General features: G+C 40.8%; 1 protein-coding gene and 2 long non-coding RNA genes across 3 annotated transcripts; all 3 read right to left on the bottom strand.

The window, feature by feature from the left end:
• Window positions 1–4,518: 4,518 nt before the first annotated feature.
• LOC148106022 (neoverrucotoxin subunit alpha-like) lies at window positions 4,519–7,387 on the bottom strand. The gene is made up of 3 exons (XM_087830141.1): window positions 7,383–7,387; window positions 5,918–5,964; window positions 4,519–5,769 (listed from the first exon to the last, which is right to left on the bottom strand). The coding sequence occupies exons 1-3, from the start codon at window positions 7,385–7,387 to the stop codon at window positions 5,228–5,230; spliced, it is 594 nt and encodes a 197-aa protein (XP_087686267.1). The 3' UTR covers window positions 4,519–5,227.
• A 4,084-nt stretch (window positions 7,388–11,471) lies between these two features.
• Window positions 11,472–16,009, bottom strand: LOC102788277 (uncharacterized). The gene is made up of 3 exons (XR_437396.2): window positions 15,013–16,009; window positions 14,410–14,601; window positions 11,472–11,510 (listed from the first exon to the last, which is right to left on the bottom strand). It is a non-coding gene; the product is annotated as an uncharacterized LOC102788277 (long non-coding RNA).
• A 41-nt stretch (window positions 16,010–16,050) lies between these two features.
• On the bottom strand, window positions 16,051–20,208 carry LOC148106023 (uncharacterized). Its single transcript, XR_015720688.1, has 3 exons — window positions 20,184–20,208; window positions 17,463–17,543; window positions 16,051–16,788 (listed from the first exon to the last, which is right to left on the bottom strand). It is a non-coding gene; the product is annotated as an uncharacterized LOC148106023 (long non-coding RNA).
• Window positions 20,209–20,452: the final 244 nt, after the last annotated feature.

A 20,452-nucleotide genomic window follows, 5' to 3' on the forward strand; every position in this document is an offset into this window, starting at 1 on the left:
CCCCACCTGCCTGCTGTTCAACCCTTTTGATTCTGAGGGGCAGCTCGTCAGGACAAGTTGGCCTTAATGGTTTGTTTCAGGGAGCAGTGGGGCTGCACGTGTCCACTGTGAAGACTAATAAATGAATTTTAGCTTCAAATCATGCAAACGTACTCTCGAACCCGCAGTAGAAATGAGCATAATAGGTCCACAGTCATTGCTCAATATCATAAGTTTAACAAATTGAACATCTTTTAACAGTTTGCATGTGGTTACTTTATCAAACAGGTCACTATACAATGTAAAATTCAATGAATGTGTGTGATTGAGTGAATGAGGAATGTTGTATGAACTGCACTGAGTGCCCAAAGTAGAGTAGAAAAGCACTCAAGGTGTTTTATTCTATAAGATAAAGACGCTACAATAATAGAGAGAAACTGCTAACTACTTGCTCCAAAGCTTGAAAAAGGAAGATTTTACTTTTTTAAATACTTTAGGAACACTTAAAACAACAAAAGAAAATCACCATCTTTGCAAAACTCATTTCAGTGACTGTCCAGTTTGTATTATTAGTTGTGTAATGTTACTTTATATGAGCTGACTCTGTAAATAAAAACATAATGTTAACTGTAGCACATGGTTAAAGATTTGCCCTTGTCTGCTATACTTCACTGCAGATCCCAGCCACGAGTAGGAAGGACCCCAATGACATTACAGTGCCATCAAATCCTTGTTACTGTTTTTTATGTGTAATGTGTAGTTATTGTATCTCATTCTGTCACACAATCATGTTGTGAGATGTTGATGATGCAGGGTTAGCAGTACCAGTCAGAGCACTAGTGATGAGCTGCAGACATGCTTTTCAAAAATGAGTAAAATGTATTTGAGACCAGGAGAAGACACAAACCCAGCCTCAAGGGATCACAACTCCAAAGGGGAAGCTTGGGAGCAGTGCGTGTAGTGCTGGTCCCAACTGGGTAACTGGATAAAAACTGTGCCACGTCAAATATGCTGTGAGCCCGTTTAGTTCATGTGCAGTGGTGACAACTCCTCCATGTTTCCCTCCCCTCAGGTTTAGAGTCTCAGTGTCGTCCTTGACAGCATTTTGTTATTTCAGTCTCATATTAATCACAATTAAATTATTAAATTATTAAACACCTCGTCTGCATACATTCAATTCAATTCAATTTTATTTACACGGCGCCAAATGACAACAACAGTCGCCTCAAGGCGCTTTGTATTGTACAGTAGACCCTACAATAATACATGCAGAGAAAAACCCAACAATCATATGACCCCCTATGAGCAGCACTTTGGCGACAGTGGGAAGGAAAAACTCCCTTTTAACAGGAAGAAACCTCCAGCAGAACCAGGCTCAGGGAGGGGCGGGGCCATCTGCTGTGATTGGTTGGGGTGAGAGAAGGAAGACAGGATAAAGACATGCTGTGGAAGAGAGACAGAGGTTAATAACAGATATGATTCAATGCAGAGAGGTCTGTTAACACATAGTGAGTGAAGAAGAAACACCCAGTGCATCATGGGAATCCCCGGCAGCCTACATCTATTGCAGCATAACTAAGGGAGGATTCAGGGTCACCTGGTCCAGCCCTAACTATATGCTTTAGCAAAAAGGAAAGTTTGAAGCCTAATCTTGAAAGTAGAGATAGTGTCTGTCTCCTGAATCCAAACTGGAAGCTGGTTCCACAGAAGAGGGGCCTGAAAACTGAAGGCTCTGCCTCCCATTCTACTTTTAAATACTCTAGGAACAACAAGTAGGCCTGCAGAGCGAGAGCGAAGTGCTCTAATAGGGTGATATGGTACTACAAGGTCATTAAGATAAGATGGGGCCTGATTATTTAAGACCTTGTATGTGAGGAGCAGGATTTTGAATTCTGGATTTAACAGGAAGCCAATGAAGGGAAGACGCCGCATCATTCCTCACACCCCATTGTCTCGTCACTTCTCGGATTGATTACTGTAATTCTCTTCAGTCTGCCTAACAAGTTCGTTTTGAAGACGGTGCGTTTGCGTCGCAGTGTGGACAGTGAAAACTGAGACTTTCGAAAACGATGATGCATTTTAGTCATGTGATGCAGTCATGTGACCAATTAACCAAAGATAGCAGAGGGCATTATACAGCAGCTGCTTTGATTGACAGCCCTGTTAAAGATTAACATCAGTCTGTCCGTGCTCCAGAGAGCTGTTCTTCAAATTCTTTAACTCTCACTCGCTTTTGCAACTTTGTACTTTTGTGTTACTCGCAGCAACAACTCCACCTCATTGTGAGTCCTTATTAAAAACTCGGTGCTTTTCCTCAACATGTTGCCTTGACGCTTCAAAGAGAAAGAAACTAAATGGCAGACGGAAATGAGGCAGGTCGAATCTTCTTGCATTTCACACATGCGCAGGACTGGAACGTAAGTTTCGGCCGTTTCAATGTGGACGCAAAACTGTGAAAACGATTGAAAACGCTAGTGTGGACGCGGAGCGTTTTCAGACGAAAACGCCGTTTTCAAATCTATCCAGGCCGGTGTGGATGTAGCCTTAGTTTGGGTCTTCACGGCTCACAGACAATTAACGACTGAAGAAAGGGCTCCAACACAAAACTCAAATCAGACAGTACAGTCAGAATTGTCCACAACCACCAACAAACTTCCACCAGCCATACTGTTCACAGCCACAGGAGGGAAAATAAAAAAATAAAAAACTTCCCAGAAATTTAAACTGTAATACTTTAAACTTATGCTAAGCAGACTCAGTGGGAGATAAATAATATGTAGCCTTAGAATTAAACATCTGCAGTTTAAAGAGACACACAGGTCAGTACCTCGCTATTGTCTCTAAACATTAAGATCCATAAAATATTCAGTTGCATTAACAGATGACACATGAAACGAGCAAAGCTGACAGTTCTGGAGGGCGGTGCATGCTCTCATTTCACAAGTTGGCCTACGTTTTCCCAGAAAGACCACACAGTTAAAAAATGCTAAATTAAGAAGAAAGAGTCACACTATGTTTTGCCAAGTTAAAAACAAACCCAGCAAAACTGCTTCTAACACACACTTTATCTTTCAGATCACCGTTGTTGAGAATAACAGATTGCTTAATATACATACATACTTGCAAAATTACAATATGGCAGTTAATGGGTGTAAGAATACTAAATGGAAAATAGGCCTGGAATGGGAACAAAGACAAAGGGAACAAAGGGAACAAAGATTGTCCTCCTGCAGGGCAGGAGGACAATCACCCCCCCCCCCTTCCCCCCGGACAGTAGCAAGAGTTACTGAGGGGGTCAGCACCCCTGGCCACTGTACCAGTGTATTTCCATTGTGGGGCTGTTTACTGTAAGGGGAGGAGACCAGAGGTTTTAAATAATTTTCATTCTGCATCTATAAAATCTATTTGTATAAATTCACACTGAAAAATAAACTTCAGACCACAGTTCATAAACAGAATTAACAGGGCCTTGTTGGCAACTGATCACATGCTAAGATGCCCAGAAAATGAGCCCTGTTACTAATGGTTTTAACAACAAACCTATTTGCCTCTTCCCCCATCCTCAAAGACAAAAATACTCCACCACCTGTGGGCTTCACTCCATTTCCTGAGGTACAAGGTGTCATAAAGTGTTGAAACAGACATAGTAAAACCGTATGTCATCAAAAGCAGTGGTACTAAGTAGGGGTGGGGGAAAAAATCGATACTTTGTAGTATGGTGATATTTTGTTTGCTAATAATGTATCGATACAGGGACAGCAGAAATCGATATTTTGTTACAAAAAAAGTTTTTGTGGAATGGAACATTCTGACTTCAGAGCATGTTCCATTCCACTGCTGCATAGTTTTCATAAACTGCATAGTTCAGAATAGCTATAATTGTACCAGATGGTTGATTCAGTTAAGTTGGACTAGACTGTAATACAAACCGTTCAGTTTGTCAACAATCAAACTGAAATGAGAGAAAGACTGAGTGTGAGACTTTGATATTAGAGAAAATGAATATTGATAAAGTTTACCTTTATGTACAGAATCTGAATATCGCAAAATATTTTTAAAAAATTGCAATAATATCGTATCGTGCGTTAAGTATTGTGATAATATTGTATCGTGGGATGTTTGGTGATTCCCACCTCTAGTAATAAGACAATATGGCAATGCACATCAAAGACATTGCAACACAATTCCTCTAACATAGACCTTTTCAGGATTAGTGTCTAAAAATAAGCAAGTCTTTATATAAGGCTTCTCCATAGTGTTAGGATAAAAGATAAAGTAATTCCACACTTGTATAAATTCACACTGAAAAATCACTTTATAAAACAGATAAACCTCATTAAAACGCATCCCCACAAGGAGGAGATGGTGCATGCGTGGTACACACGGCTGACACAGAAGTACCAGTTTTTTGAGGAGTGTACATAGGGGGCATGTGGGGGGCATACCCCCACCACCACCACCAAGCTTTAGCTGGCCCTGAGACCTGAAATACAACATGATATACAAGCTTATTTACAGCTTCACTGCTGCAGTTGGTTGCATGCTAAAGACTTAAAAATTTAACCTGTATTTATGTTTTAAGAGACCAACAGTAAAAGACAATAAACCTCTCATTTTATTTTATTTGAATTAAAATAAAGTGCCTTTAGGTTTATAATGCTGCAGGTGCACTAAAAACACAAATGTTTTTACTGTAATGTTGATTGAGCCGAGCCTCACCAGGCAATACATAAGTACATGAGATTTCAAGCTAGAGCTCATTTACAGACTCTTGAAACACAGCATGTGAATACACACACGAAACAAACAATAATGCCATCATCAGCTGCTTGCACAGATGACAAAAACTTCTCAGATTAACAGAAGATCCTGTCCAGTGATCACAGATTTGTCTTTGTTTAAGCCACAATTTATTTTTTGCGTAATATGTTTAAAAATCAGTGAATGTTTTAATTTCAGAGTGCAGGTAAAAAATGGAAAAGGCTGAAGAGTAACAAAGGCTATATTATATTACACAGAGAAACAAAACGTGAGCAGGTCAATGCTCCAGAATAAATTTCAATGAATGCAGTACTGTTCAGCTGGGACAGGCACCAGCGTCCATCATCATTAAATGTTCAAATCATTTCTATAATTTGATTGAATCCATGAATCTGAAAACGTGTTTGTGAGTGAAAGAGACAGACATGTACTGACTGAACTATCTGTTCAACTGTTTCTCTAACAGCAGACACTCTTTACACTCCACTCAGCACAGGGACACTGAGCAACCAGGAAACCTGACCATAAACCCAGGATAAAGAGTTTGAGTGAATGTGGTGTTGAAGGTGTGGAGGTGGATCAGAGTGTCAGAGGAGACTCTGTAGAAGGACAGAGTGCCAGCAGGACAGTCCACATACACTGCTGCTCTGTTAGAGACAGAGGAGGAGGAGGAGGAGGAGGAGGAGATGGGCGTGTTTCTGTTATTGTGCCAGACAGAACGAGGACCATCATCATAGCAGCTCAGACTCCAGGAATGATCGTTGTGTCCAAACCTACAGTCATCACTGCCTTCTTTCCTTCTGATTCTTCTGTAACTCACTGATATATAAATGGCTCCTCTCCACTCGACCTCCCAGTAACAGCGACCAGTCAGACCACTTCTACACAGCAGCTGTTCATAACCATCAAATCTGTCTGGATGATCAGGATATGACTGAACCTCCTCCACATGTGTCACCTTCCTGTTGTTGTCAGACAGTTGGAGCTTTGTGTTCACTGTGTTTGTGTCGATTGTGAGTTGACAGGAATCTGATGGAGAGAACAAACACAATCCAGCTGCAGTTATTGATCCATCATCTGTTCATTGATTGACACTTTGATGATGACTCCTGACATGATGAAGATGGTTGAATGTGTGCTGCTTTGTTTTCATGAATCCCATTAAAAACACACTTACACTTCCTCAGACCTGGTCTCAACCATCGGACTCCAGCAGGCTCCGCCCTGAAAGGAGGAGGGGGGTCAGAGCAGCACAGTCAGCACGCACACATGGACATTACATGGCTCTCATACACACACTGTTACACACTGATAAAGGAGCAGGCCAACATTTTCACAAACACACTTCAGTCCATACGTGGATCAAGCTGCTGATGATTTGGCCTGATCCTGGATCTGTCAGTTCTTTGAAGTAGCTGTTGGAATGGTTGTGTGTGAGCAATACATCAAAGTTAAAGCATGGCTTCAACATTTTAAGGGTAAGAACAAGTAGAGAGAATATTGTGTGATCATCATGATCCTCTAGCTGCCGTGACTCTTTACTGTTAAAGAGCTGCTGCTTCAGAAAGGAGGGAATAATCCACAAATCATTTATTAGCATCACATATTAGAAAATAAATGTGGGATTTCCTGCCTGGAAACTTTTGCAGAGCCCTGAGGACGATGAAGGGAAACATCTTCCTCTAAAACAGCTGATCATATTTTCAGTGTAGATACAGTAATCAGCAGGTCCTTGTCTGTCCTCTTCCTGTTTGCTTTTAAAAAACTGAGAACAGTCATCACTCTGTAATCTTCGCATTGAAATTCAGTAAAAATGCCAACAGACCTGTTTGAAACACATTTATGGATTTGTGACTGTTTTATGTCCTTGATGTGCCATTTGCTCTGAATATTAATCAGTGAGATTATCATTGTTGCAGTTGTTGTTGATAATCAGATATCTCCTAAAAGATTTTCTGATCAACTAAAAGTTCGACTTTGTGAAAACAATAATTTCATCTGCTCAGTTTTATCCACTTTGATCTGGCTTAGGTTTGAAACTCTGGAGGACGCTGGTGTCTCCTGAGTCATACAGCAGCATGAATACATTTTATCATATCTCTGCAGCAGCTTCTCTAATTAAGACCTCCTGATAAACAGGGCTGGGTCATATCATACAGTTCACGGTAACACCGGTACAATGTTAGACAACGATAAGAAAATGAAATATCGCGATAGAATATGGGTAAAACGTGCATGCGCTGTGCCTTTGTTTTCATATGCACATGGCGGAAAAAGCATGGCGGCGACGGAGAATGAGAAGGGCGAAAGCGGATCATTGAATGAAACGGATGAACCAGAATTGCTGCAGCTTCAGTGGTGTGGAACTGGTTTAGATTTTGTCCGTCAGATACACAACAAAGCACTATTTTTGGTAGAGCATGCAATGCTGAAAAACCTGGGGCAGCACGGCGTCAACGCGTTAGTGCCATCCAGCCCCACGCATGGGACAACCCGTGTTAACTCGCCTACGGAGATTTGTCGCGTTAATGTGGTTATGGCGTTGATGTCATGTTAACGAGATTAACGCTGACAGCACTAGTTTTAATAAGACTTTGCTAAGCTACGAAGCCGCACCGCTTGATGGATTGTCGGAGCATTACGGCATCGTAGGCAGAGCCTCGCAGAGTGATACGTACTGTGCTTCAACATAATATTACCGTACTGTGTGTGTATAACCTCTTTTTACGTTTTGTGGATATTATACATGGTTATGCTGAGGATATTTCCACTGGAAATGCCTTTTGGTTAAACTGTCAGCAGTTTGCATTTGCACTGTTACATTTTTATATAACTTTAATGCAGATAAAAACAGCTGCTTGTTTAAGTGAAAATACGTTGTTGAGTTTTTTTGCACTAAAAATGTTGTGGAGTTGTATTTTTTAAGTATTTTGTCTCACGTCAATTATATCTTTTATATATTTTTGGCCATATTGCCCTGCCCTATTCATAAACTCAGCTCAGTCTTCTCTACTCTTCCACATTAGACAGTTACACATGAAAAAACAAAAGCACTTTGCTCTTTTTTTGTTTGCTTTCTCTTCTGTTTTTTTTTCTCCATACAGGTGATCCAGGTGTTTTGTTTGTTTTTCTTTCTTTCTTCCCCCCTTTCTCACCGTCTCTTGTCCCCTCTGGTTTTCTTTCTCTCTGTCCTATCCCCCAGTCATGTCTGTCCCGTTTGTAGCAACCGAAAATAAAATAAACACATAATTATAATAAAGGTCAATCAAATGGACCAATATGGCAAGGCCATGATGATCCACTTGGTAAAATAAATCCGCTTGGCATCTTTCTTGGCCTCAAGACAACAATTCTGATGCTAAAGATCCAAACGGGACACAAAAAAAATAAAAAATAAAAAGTGTCTAAAGATACCATTTAAAATTGGCTTTTTGTTAACTTTCCCCTGACATTGTTCAGGCCTGAACGGAGTTAAAAAGGAGCCAATGTGCAAAGAACTGAAATACCTTCAGTAAGTTTGAAGAACTTTTGCTTAAGACTACTTAGAAATACAGAAAATCAGTCTCCTTGGAAACAAAATATAAATAAATGTGGTGTGGCTCAAGACTTTTGCACAGTGATGTATTTTCTTCAATAAGAGCAAAAAGGCTTTGCAATCAGCTCATTAACAGGAAACTGGAGAGAACCAATCAGAGTGAGTTACAGTCCAAACAACAGCTGAGCTTCACATATGAACACAGAAGTGTGTGAAAGAGAATTTATTCACAAAAACTGAGTCAGGAACAACATTTAGACACACATTACCTCTCAGCAGCAGCAGCAGCAGGTCATCTGTGGAAATATATTTTAGGATCCATTGACTGGGCACGCTTTAAGGGCACATCCCTATATTCAGATAAAGAAAAATATGGTCTCAGATACATCCTTCCAGGAAAATAATCACAATATTACTAAAGGTCAAAAGGCCAACAGCCAGAGCCACAGGAGAGCTGCTGACTCAGCTAAAACCTGTGCTGACATACTTGCAGAGATCATTGCCAGGCTGTTCAACCTCTCCCTGACTCATGCCACGCTTCCCGTCTCAAGGCCTCCACCATCAATCCCATCCCCACAAAGACTGGTATCAACATCCTCAATGACAACAGACCTATAGCCCTGACGTGTGTTGTCATGAAGTGTTTCGAGCAGATAGTGTCTCAGAACATCAGAGACTGCTTAGCCCCTCCCTCGACCCCCACCAGTTTGCATACAGAGCAAATCATTCCACTGATGCCATCCCCATCACCCTCCACGAGCACTGAGCTATCTGGAGAAGAGAAAGAGCTATGTGAGGAAGCTATGGGCCAGTATGGGTGATGAGTCTTAAAACAATTTTGTCTTCAAAGGTTTGACAAGATTGTTTTAATCCCCGTCATCTTTTGAGATGAGATGAGATGAGATAGCCTTTATTTGTCAGTTGCAGGTCTTTTGCCCACAACCGAGATGACAGACCTTGCCGACCGTACATACAACACACAAACATCACATTGGGGAGACAGGTCAGGCTAGGTAGCGAGGGGAAAAAAAGTTGATCAAATCCATAATTCTTTAGGTTTTAGAGAAAAAGACTGAGAAACTCTTTGAGGGTTAGAGTTAGACGAAACTAGACAAACACATAGAAGCAGCAGCAGGGAAGATAAGGGAGGGAGAGGGGGAAAGATGCATCCGCCTCTTCCAAGAGCCAAAGAACACAAGTGTTTCCTGACCACTGTGCCACAGCACGTGAGTGTGCCCTTAGAAGTCATGAGGTGTGCCATGGAAGATTATCAAATATCATTGGATTGGTACTCTAAAAGAGTGGCATGTAGTGACAAGGAGAACAATTACATCAAAACCATGTCAAATATTGCATGTCAATATCTACTGTATTTTTTGGACCATAAGGCGTACCGAATTATAAGGCTTAATGTGCCTTATAATTCGGTACGCCTTATGGTCCAAAAAACAAACAAAACATTCAGATAAGTCAAACTTTACTCAACTCATTCTTCTTGCTTCTTCCACTTCCCTACCATTGGTTCATTAATGTGGAATTCTATCACAGCTGCTCTATCCCCATGTTGTTGCAGTGTTTTTCTAATTTTTGCTATGTAACTTTGCACTGTCCACTTTCTGCTGTAACAAAACAAATTTACCACATGTTGGACTAATAAAGGTTATCTTACATTAATGACTAACCTCGTATTGTGTATGGATTATCTTGTGTGTTCTCCTGACTGAAGTCTGGTCCGTTTACAGCATCTTTCCATGAGAGTGCATTTGTCAAAAACCATCGGGAACTTTTATCGAGTGGGAAAAACGTTAGCGTTTACCCTCCAGTGTTATGCTTTGTTATGATATCATGTTTAGGTAACTAGCAAAACCAGCGAGCTAACTTCCTGATAACGTCTAACTCTGTTAAATTTAATAAACTGTTTTCATGGATGCCTGGATGTTAAACTCAATTGTTACACCTGGTAAAGCAGGAATGCTGATCATTTTATTGAAGATGAAAGACTTTAGACAGTTTTTAACTCACAGTGATGCTGCAGTGTTCGTTTGACTTTGGGACCTGAAGCATCACTGAGTTTAGGACCCAGATTACTCAGCGAGGCTCCTGACTATGGTAGCCGTAACGCTCCAACAATCCATCAAGCGGTGCGGCTTCGTAGCAAAGTCGCACTAAAACATTTTTGACAGATTTTTGAGCGCCGTGTAGCACATAAAATCTGTTCGAGGTCAGTAAGCACAACCAGAATTCAGACATAAGGTGCACTGTCGATTTTTTAAAAATTTAAAGGATTTTAAGTGCGGCTCATAGTGCAGAAAATACGGTACTTGGATTGACTCCCCACTACTCAGCTTGGATCTACTGATTTTCCCTTCCAATTGAGTACCACCTAATGTGCGTGGTCATTGTTATAGCAACACGCCTGAGCATTTCTTGACTTAATTAGGATGTGACATGAACGCTGCAACAAAGGCAAAACAAACTGTTTGAACTAAATGATAAAAGGTGATGTTATTCGATGAGAAAGGACAAATGCTGTCTTATGTATAGAAACAGCTGATGACAGACTAACAGACTGTAATAGATCAGTAAACTGAATAAGGTTCAACTAAGCTAAAACTAGAAATAACACAGATAAAACAGCCAAACTTCAGCTCTGTCACTGCTCTGAATGTGCAGTTTAAAGAGAATATTAACATTATGATCACAGCTCAAAATCAAAAAAAAGTCCATCACATTCTTTACTGAAAACAGGAACTGACAGATGAAATAATTCAAAGCCACTAAAAAATGATGAACATTCAAAAGAGTTTTAACAAGAATCTAATTTAATCCAGGAACCAGATTATCATCAGGTCTGTAAACCTGCTGTAGAATCAAGGATGTGGCACCTAGAAGCAATTCATCAGGAATCTCAGTTATTGCTAAAGAAGGTAAAGCTGTCAATGAATGGTCACCATGGAGACCAACATCAGTGAGAAACACTGATCAGAAATATTTGACTCAATAAGAGCAGAAAGGCTCTGCAATCAGCTCATTAACAGGAAACTGGAGAGAACCAATCAGAGTGAGTTACAGTCCAAACAACAGCTGAGCTTCACATATGAACACAGAAGTGTGTGAAAGAGAATTTATTCACCAAAACTGAGTCAGGAACAACATTTAGACACACATTACCTCTCAGCATATCTCATCCTATATTTTAGGATCCATTGACTGGGCACGCTTTAAGGGCACATCCCTGTATTCAGATAAAGAAAAACAATAATAAAAAATAATGAAGGTGAGAAACAAACATATCACACACATTACATAAGAAACAACAAACAATTCAGATATCAAACAACAAATTATCCTCTGTAGAGAATATGACAACTTCTGCACACTGTCAGGGTCAACATTATTTTTATTCAATTACAACGTTTTGGTCTGTGTGACCTTGGTCGGGTGTAGAGAAACTCTGTAATGGTAAAAAAAATAGTGTTAATTCTGACAGTGTGCAGAGGATATTTTCTGATGACCCAGCCCTGATTAAACTCTGAGAATGGCTCACTCTGTGTCACACAAACATCTTTATTTTAAATCACTGTCAAATGTTTCTGATCCAACACATCAGCTGTTAGATTTCTGATTTTTATGAGTTTATAAAAGTTTAACTTCATCTGCATGAACCCTGCACTCTGTCACATTTATCCAGAGAACAGTTGACTGTAGATCAGGCACATTACTGTGATACTAACAGTAATCTGGATACTTCTTTATGCTTTAATCCTTTAAAGACCATCATATCATCAAGTCCACCAGAGCTTATCTTTATATTTTCACATGGTGTTTTTGGAAGCATTTCAAGTGGCTATACATCAATACAACCGTTATACCCCAAATTTTGATAATATGTCTGCATCAAGTCCATAGTAACTACATAAATTGCAAAAGAAAAATGCAATAAACTACAAAAAACTGAAAATCGTTTTTTTGTTTTTTTACACATATCCCGACCTAGATAAATTTTATAGGTATAGTCGTTAAAAGTGTAAATGCAAAAAAGTTGCACAAAATAGTTTCCAACCACAGGAAATTTATTTTGAGTGTCTTCATAATTTCATTTTTTAAATGCGCTAATTTTTATATACTGCCGCAAAAATAAAAAAATATTATTGTGCACAATTTGCAAAAAAAACCCAACATGTGCATCCAAATTAACTATTTCCAACAGTGCAATTTAAGTTCCAAGCATAGAGAAACTATAAATAGTTTATATAAACTATAAACTATAGAGAAGGCATAAAGCCAAACATGACTTCTAAAAACACCAGTAAACCATTAACAGGCTCTGTGGGGGGGAGACTACATATCCCATGAAAAATGATGTCACTTTCAGCGGCCGCCAGTCGGAGTGTCAGGTAAACTCAGAGCTCTAGACTAGCTTTTTGCCACGGTTGCACTGGTTTTTTCAACCACAGCGCTTAACACCGCAGCTTTACATGTTCACTTTTTTTAATTGCTGTCCATTCAGACAATATTGATTTGCAAATGATTAACTAACAATACAAAGTTCTTTATTTGGAGCACAGTTCTACAAGAAAGATAAGTTACTATATTTTTGGACCATAAGGCATACCTTACCATACATATAAAGGCGCATTAAGCGAAAAAACAGTCAGATAAGTCAAACTTAACTCAACTCATTCTTCTTGCTTCCTCCTACTTCTGTACCATTGATTCATTAATGCTGAATTCTCTCGCAGCTGCTCTATTCTCATGTTCTGCTGCGAGACTGAAAGAGTTGGAAATCCGATTTGTAAGCATGTCTCTTAACCCTTGTGCTCCCCTTCGGGGCAGCTCCGGACCCCTGGGGTCCCAGAGTACCCCTGGGTCGCATTTCACAGGCCGCGCATCAGGGTTGGTGCCCCGTACACCCACGTTTCCCTCCCCGGATGCCTCGCCATACAGCCTGCCCGAAACTAGGAGAAAAATTGAAACGGGAGTGGCATCCGGGGAGGGAAACGTGGGTGTACGGGGCACGGGAGCCAACCCTACATTCACACTCTGATGAACACATCGGAGGGCAACTTGGGGTTAGTATCTTACCCAAGGATATTTGGCATGCAGACTGGGGAAGCCAAGAATCAAACTACCAACCTTCCAATCAGTAGCTGATCTGCTCTACCACCTGAGCCACAGCCACTGCAGGAACAGTGTGAAGATGCCACCACAAAAGAGACAAAGAGCCTCCTCCTCTCTGATTCAGAGGAGGAAGCCCTGTGTAAAAGGGCCCCGAGTTTGTACAGAGCAGAATCCACCATCAGTGAGACAGACTGCCCGCTGCTGTGGTGGTCCAGTCGAGCAGGGACCCACCCACAGCTGTCTGTCCTGGCCCACATGTATGTGATTGGTCCTGCCACTTATGCCTCATGTGATAGACTGTTCTCACTTACAGGTCACATAGTAACACAAAGAGAGCTGCTCTGAACATGTGAACAGGCTAGTTTGTCCAAGTAACTGGCTGAAAGAGACGGAGAGTAAATAAGCATGGAGGTATTGTGAGTCCAATGAGTTTGTTTTTGCACTAAAATGTTCGATGATCACACTGTTTTAGCCTAATGTACAAAATAATTTGTACATTAGGTTACTCCGAGTTTAAAGGTGGAGCTTCAGTTTACAATATTCATGTCCATGTCCACCGCTTCACATGTGAACATAGAAATGTGTGTGAAAAAGAGCTGAGCTGACATTACACATGATGGAGGATTTATTCACAAACACTAAGTCACAACAGCATTTACACACACATTACCTCTCTGCAGGTGGACAGTCAGTCACTGGACAGCGTTTCCATACAGTCGAACGCCGTGTTTATGTTTTCAGACATGTATTTTTCAGGATTTTATGCAGTATGAATGTGTGTTTTACATCTTCACTTTATGCATTAAATGTAGTGATGTTTGCTGAGACTGACAGCCCCACCTAAAAAATGTTTCACTGGCCGTCACTGATCACTTCCTGTTTGCTGAAGTGGATTTTCAGTTTAGAAACTATAGGCTTGTTTTTAAGAGACACTTTAAATGGCAAAGACGTGTTTGCACTGCAGTTTATATTCAACAACATCAAGCACTCACATCATGTTACTAACAGCTCACCTCTCTGCAGCAGACAAGGACACACAGCTGGGTCTGGGTCCAGGTCCCACTCCGGGTTCGGGTTCAGATTCAGATTCAGATTCAGGTCTGGGTCGTTGTTTAGGTTCAGGTCGCCATCCAGGTTGTTGTTCAGATTCATATCCAGAGTCGAGTCCGAGTCCTGGTTTAGGTCCAAGTCGGCTACTGTCAATACTGATGGAGCAGTGATATGAGAATCATGGACATTTACAGCCGTTTTCCATGATCACCTATTCGGCTCTGCTCGTGATCCATGACAATCAAGTACCACCTAAACCTCGTGGGGTTGTTATAGCAACATGGCCTAATATCTCGTGCCGTCATTTGTATGCGACACGAACACCTCAACAAAGGAGGACATCACAGTGATGTTACATCTGCTCAGTCTTTTTGCTAGACTCAGTGACCACGGTGTATTTTTTATGTAGCCACGTCCCTCATTGCAGGGTTTTGGGTAACGCCAGTGACTACCTCGTTGGTGCCATACAGTCTGGTGACGTCACATTTTCGGATCACCTTGGATTGCTTGGAACCCGAGGCGAGTAGGTACTAATGGAAAAGGACTGTTAGAGATGATCATCTCACCTTTGATATTGTTGTCTTCCCACACATTGACCCATGCTGTGATTTCACATCCACATCAGCTCACACACACTTTCTACCTTCACCTGCAGAGGAAACACAAATCATTCATGTGCACATCAAGTGAAATCCTCCTTTCCATCATGTGTGCTGTCCAAATATCAGCTGCTTCTGTCCTGCTTCATCTCAGTGTCAGCTGAATGCAGTCAGACAGCAGTGTGAGGCAGAGGATCAGCAGAGTTAAAAGCGTCACACTAATTATTCCTGCTGAGTTTGAACAGAACTGTACACACAATGATTATTTATCAGTTTGGTTATTTCATCCAATCTTCTGTGAGACTTTTTATGATATTAAAATGGTATGACATTATATGAGCCACTATAGACTCAAGCAGAAATAATAACAACAATAACATAAGGTATACCATTTTGGCCACCCAGCACATCTAGACTACACCTTCACTACACACAATAGTAAATTAAAGTCATTTTAATGTTGTTTTAATCTTTAAGTGTTACTAAGTTTCAATTCTTAACTTTAGGTACAGTTTATCTGTTCTACTGTTTATTAAGAAGAGAACTTTAACCAGAAGACAATGAGAGTTACACTTATTAAGTTACACTTCATATTTCTTGTAGTGAATGAAAAACATTTAGTTTCGTATCTGCATGTCAGGAATTCCTGTTTCACACTGAAATACAAACAGACACATCGACATCTGTAATATCTGCACTTTCACTGTTATTATATCAGCTGTGCAGATAAACAACAGTCACACTGATGAGAGATTACTGTCAGGCCAAGGTTAGTTTTATATGTTTCAACTGTCTCAACATCATATTTCATCTGTTTACATCAAACAATCTGAATGACAGGTCATCATCTTTAAATGGTTGGACTGAAGTTTAACATTATTAATGTCACATAACTAAGCAGTGTGCTATATTTGTCATGGTCCCTGTGCCTCCCCGGCCAGCCCAGTGTGGCCACAAGTGTTGTTGTTTTTCTCTCGCTCTCTCTCCTACTTGTCTGCCTGGGCGGAGCTCTGATTGGGCTCCTGCCCTTGGCCCGTGCACCTGCAGCTGATCTCGAGCGATTGCAGTTCTCTGGCTCTTCTTAATGCTGGGGCTCTGAGCTATTCATCGCTGGAATATTGAGTAACTCTCGTTAGTATTGCCTGGCTTCTTTGCGATTCTACTGTTCCTGTGTTTGCCTTCGACTTACCCTCGTCTGTGTAAATAGGTTTACCTGGATCAGCCCTTCTGTGACCCCTGGACCCCGTGAGTGAGAGTGAGCTGCTTGTGTGGAGACTGTTTGGACGAGGAGCAGAGCGAGTGCGAAGAAGTGTCTCCCCAGCCTGTTGATCCCTGGGACCCTGGTGTTTTCCCCCACCCCTTCATGTGTATATAGCGCACCAGTGTGATTAATAAAGTGTCGTTGAACCGTGCTACCTCCGTCTGCGCCTGAGTCCGTTCCACTCCCGTGACAATATTAATATCAAATCTCGATCCCCAACCTGCTCTATAATTCAATTCAATTCAATTCAACTTTATTTATATAGCGCCAAATCACAACAAAAGTCGCCTCAAGGCGCTTCATAGATACAGAGAAAAACCCAACAATCATATGACCCCCTATGAGCAGCACTTTGGCGACAGTGGGAAGGAAAAACTCCCTTTTAACAGGAAGAAACCTCCAGCAGAACCAGGCTCAGGGAGGGGCGGGGCCATCTGCTGCGACCGGTTGGGGTGAGAGAAGGAAGACAGGATAAAGACATGCTGTGGAAGAGAGACAGAGGTTAATAACAGATATGATTCAATACAGAGAGGTCTATTAACACATAGAGAGTGAGAAAGGTGACTGGAAAGGAGAAACTCAATGCATCATGGGAATCCCCCGGCAGCCTACGTCTATTGCAGCATAACTAAGGGAGGATTCAGGGTCACCTGGTCCAGCCCTAACTATATGCTTTAGCAAAAAGGAAAGTTTGAAGCCTAATCTTGAAAGTAGAGATAGTGTCTGTCTCCTGAATCCAAACTGGAAGCTGGTTCCACAGAAGAGGGGCCTGAAAACTGAAGGCTCTGCCTCCCATTCTACTTTTAAATACTCTAGGAACAACAAGTAGGCCTGCAGAGCGGGAGCGAAGTGCTCTAATAGGGTGATATGGTACTACAAGGTCATTAAGATAAGATGGGGCCTGATTATTTAAGACCTTGTATGTGAGGAGCAGGATTTTGAATTCTGGATTTAACAGGAAGCCAAAACAGGAGAAATCTGCTCTCGCTTTCTAGTTTCTAGTAGTATTATAGTAATTATAATCAGATTTATTATTCTCTTAGCTTGAAGTCAGTGAAAAGGAGGAGGGGAGGACAGAGCAACGCTACAAGAGTGGAAAGAACAAGGTGAGTAAATGGCAGATTATGAAGTCAACTGGAAAAAAGTTATTTTTTACCTTTCTGTGTGGAGTTCTCCCCTGCATGTTCTCCCGTTCCTGTGTGGGTTCTCTCTGGGTACTCCAGCTTCCTCCCACAGTCTAAACACATGCAGTTAGTGGGATCGGGTTAACTGGTGATTCTAAATTGCTTACAGGTTTGAAAGTAAGTGTGAATATTTGTCTGTCTCTCTGTATTAGTACTGTGACAGTCAAGCAACCTCTCCAGGGTGTCTCCCACCTCTTCCCCTATGGTAGCAGAGATAGCCCCCCCACAATCCTTGTTAAGGATAAACAGAAGAGGATAGATGGATAAATTTCATTGAAGTTTTGTGTGCTTTCCAGTAGCACATTTTAAAATGCCAGTGGACGTTCTATAGAACATATTCATTGATTGTTCTTTAACTTTTTTTGAAAAATTCTGGTCAACATGAATGAGCCATTAGAAAACTAAAGACTCCACCCTAATACTGGTGCACTATATTAAATCCTGTGATTATTCATTCTGAATTATTCTTAGATACTGCAATCTGCCTGTTAAGTCTGACGTCATTATTAGTGATGGGATTTCCGGCTCTTTTGGCTCCCAACCGGCTCTTCAGGTTGTTTTGTTGCTTTAATTAATTTATTATCAACAACAATATAAAATTATGCACAAAATGAATTACTAATGTTAAAAATGTGCTTTTTATTTGTATATGTTTATTATATAAATATGCTTTTATTTATTCACTTCACATAAAATTTAAAAAATAAATTATAAATTTACAAAAACCAACTAATTAAATTTTCAGCTCCTTCCTTTTAAACAAATTTAAAGTGGAACAACACAAAACACTGCAGATCACAACAATAAAATATAAATTAATATGCAAAACAAAAAGAAGATGCACGTGCTCTGTCACATTGCTGGCATCGCATCTGTCAACATGTTTGTGGGTCGATTTGGACCAGGGGTAGGTGCAGCCACTCTTTACTCGATGTGGTCATAGAAGCAGGTGCAGATGTGTCACAAGTTAATCAGGCTGTGGCACTTGATCACAGGTGGCGCTGATTGACTCCATTTGAAACGCTGAAATCGGAGTAATAAAACGTACGAGGGGAACGATAACGAAGACGAGATTCTCCCGATCGTTTACTCTTGCTGTCCTGTGAACAGCATCGGCGTGGTGTTAATTGTTTGCTGTTTTCGCGATCGCGTCGCGCATGAGGATTTCACCAGGTAAACTCGCAACATTTTTAAACATTTTGTTGTTCAACAGCATCAAGACTGACGGAGTGTGTTTGAGGGAACCTCACATATGTCACAGGTGACACATTTTTTTGTTGGTTTGTTGGTGGCAGCTCCTGAAAAGCGAGTCTGCCACACATCTGTTCGACCAGCGCCAGTTGATCTGGAACACCGGGTCCAAACTCCGCTTCAGGCCCCAAAGTCAAACGAACACTGCGGCATCAGTGAGAGTTCAAAACGGTCTAAATTCTTTCATCAGATAAACAGTAAACAATAATAAATAACAGATCATGTCCATATCAGGTCCACCGTGACCCTCTGTCCTCCCTCTACCCCCGGAGCTCTTCGGTGGAGCTCAGAGCGGGAGAGCAGCGGCTCCTCTCCGCCTCCTCCACAGACTGATGGAGGCAGGAAAAGCCACCTTCAGTCATCAGTAAGTGGATCCACAGTAACAACGACTCTGAGTTTAGTTGCTGAACATCAGCTTAACTGCTGCTGCTCTTATCCCGGTGTTGTGCCAATGTTTCTGTGTATTTTTTATGTGTAATATCTTTACGTATGTTCATAAATAGACTTCGGTGAACAGGGATTACAAAGGGGTTACATATAGAAATAAAAAATTATCTGTTTTTCAAGTATCTTTACAACTCTGTGTTATTGTACTTACATTATAACCAATCCGGTCCTTTATCCCCACTTAAAATACTTTTACTGAACTATCGTAATATTTGCTGCCAGTTCTGCTGTCCTCTTGGCCAACTTACTCTTACAAAATACATTTTTAATCTTAATGAGATTTTTTGAACTGCATATCCAATCCAATCCAATTTTATTTATAAAGCACTTTAAAATACCCAGCACAGGAACAAAGTGCTGTACAGAAAATAAGTTAAAACAATAGAATAACAGAAAACAGCAAAATAAATAAATAAAACACATAAAACATAAAATTAAAACAGCCCTATATTAAAACAAAAACAAGATAAAACAGCATCGAATCACCTAAAAACATCTAAAATAAAAATAAAAATAAAAAACCAACATCTCACATGGTGTCAAAGGCCAGGGTAAAGAGGTGGGTTTTCAAGAGTGACTTAAAAACAGATAAAGAACTGGCCTGTCTGATCTCTAAAGGAAGTTCCACAGTTTTGGAGCTGCTACAGCAAAAGCACGATCTCCTCTAAGTTTACGCCCAGTCCCAGTGCATAAATAAAGGTTATATAAAAGTCGCTGCCAAAAACTGATTGCGGCTTCTACCTTGTTACACGAATGTTGTTTGTGGCTCAAGATGACTTTATGTCATCCATGAGGGATGCATTTAACATATGTTCAACATATAATAGCCCAACAAGTTACTTATAGCAGTTTAAATACGAGCACACACACTAACAGGAAAGGGCGGACACACTTTGAACACACTCGTTGGTCCAGCTGTGAGTCCGTTACCGTGAACTATGTGTTGTCATATCTGTGCTGGAGCAGTCTGTAATGTTTTCAGCTGCTAACATTACCTTCACACGAAGAGGTTCAGCGTCAAGTTCAGAAGAAGAGAAAAAGTAAAAGAGAAAGTAAACGTGAAGGACACACCCATAGAGGCGTTTGAGGACAACTTCACAATCAGGAGCAACACAAACGGATCAGTTTGGACTTGAAGCGTCTTTAGAAACATCTGCAAATGTTTTTGAAGCTTTCGACAGACACACGTCACTCTGGGTGTCAGTTTGACTTCGAACTTTAGGTTTTTCAAAGAATGCAAATGTTCAATCTGCTGGCGTTAAAC

Source organism: Neolamprologus brichardi, chromosome 2 (assembly GCF_056152115.1).
Source record: "Neolamprologus brichardi isolate AB-2024 chromosome 2, ASM5615211v1, whole genome shotgun sequence".
Taxonomy (NCBI): domain Eukaryota; kingdom Metazoa; phylum Chordata; class Actinopteri; order Cichliformes; family Cichlidae; genus Neolamprologus; species Neolamprologus brichardi.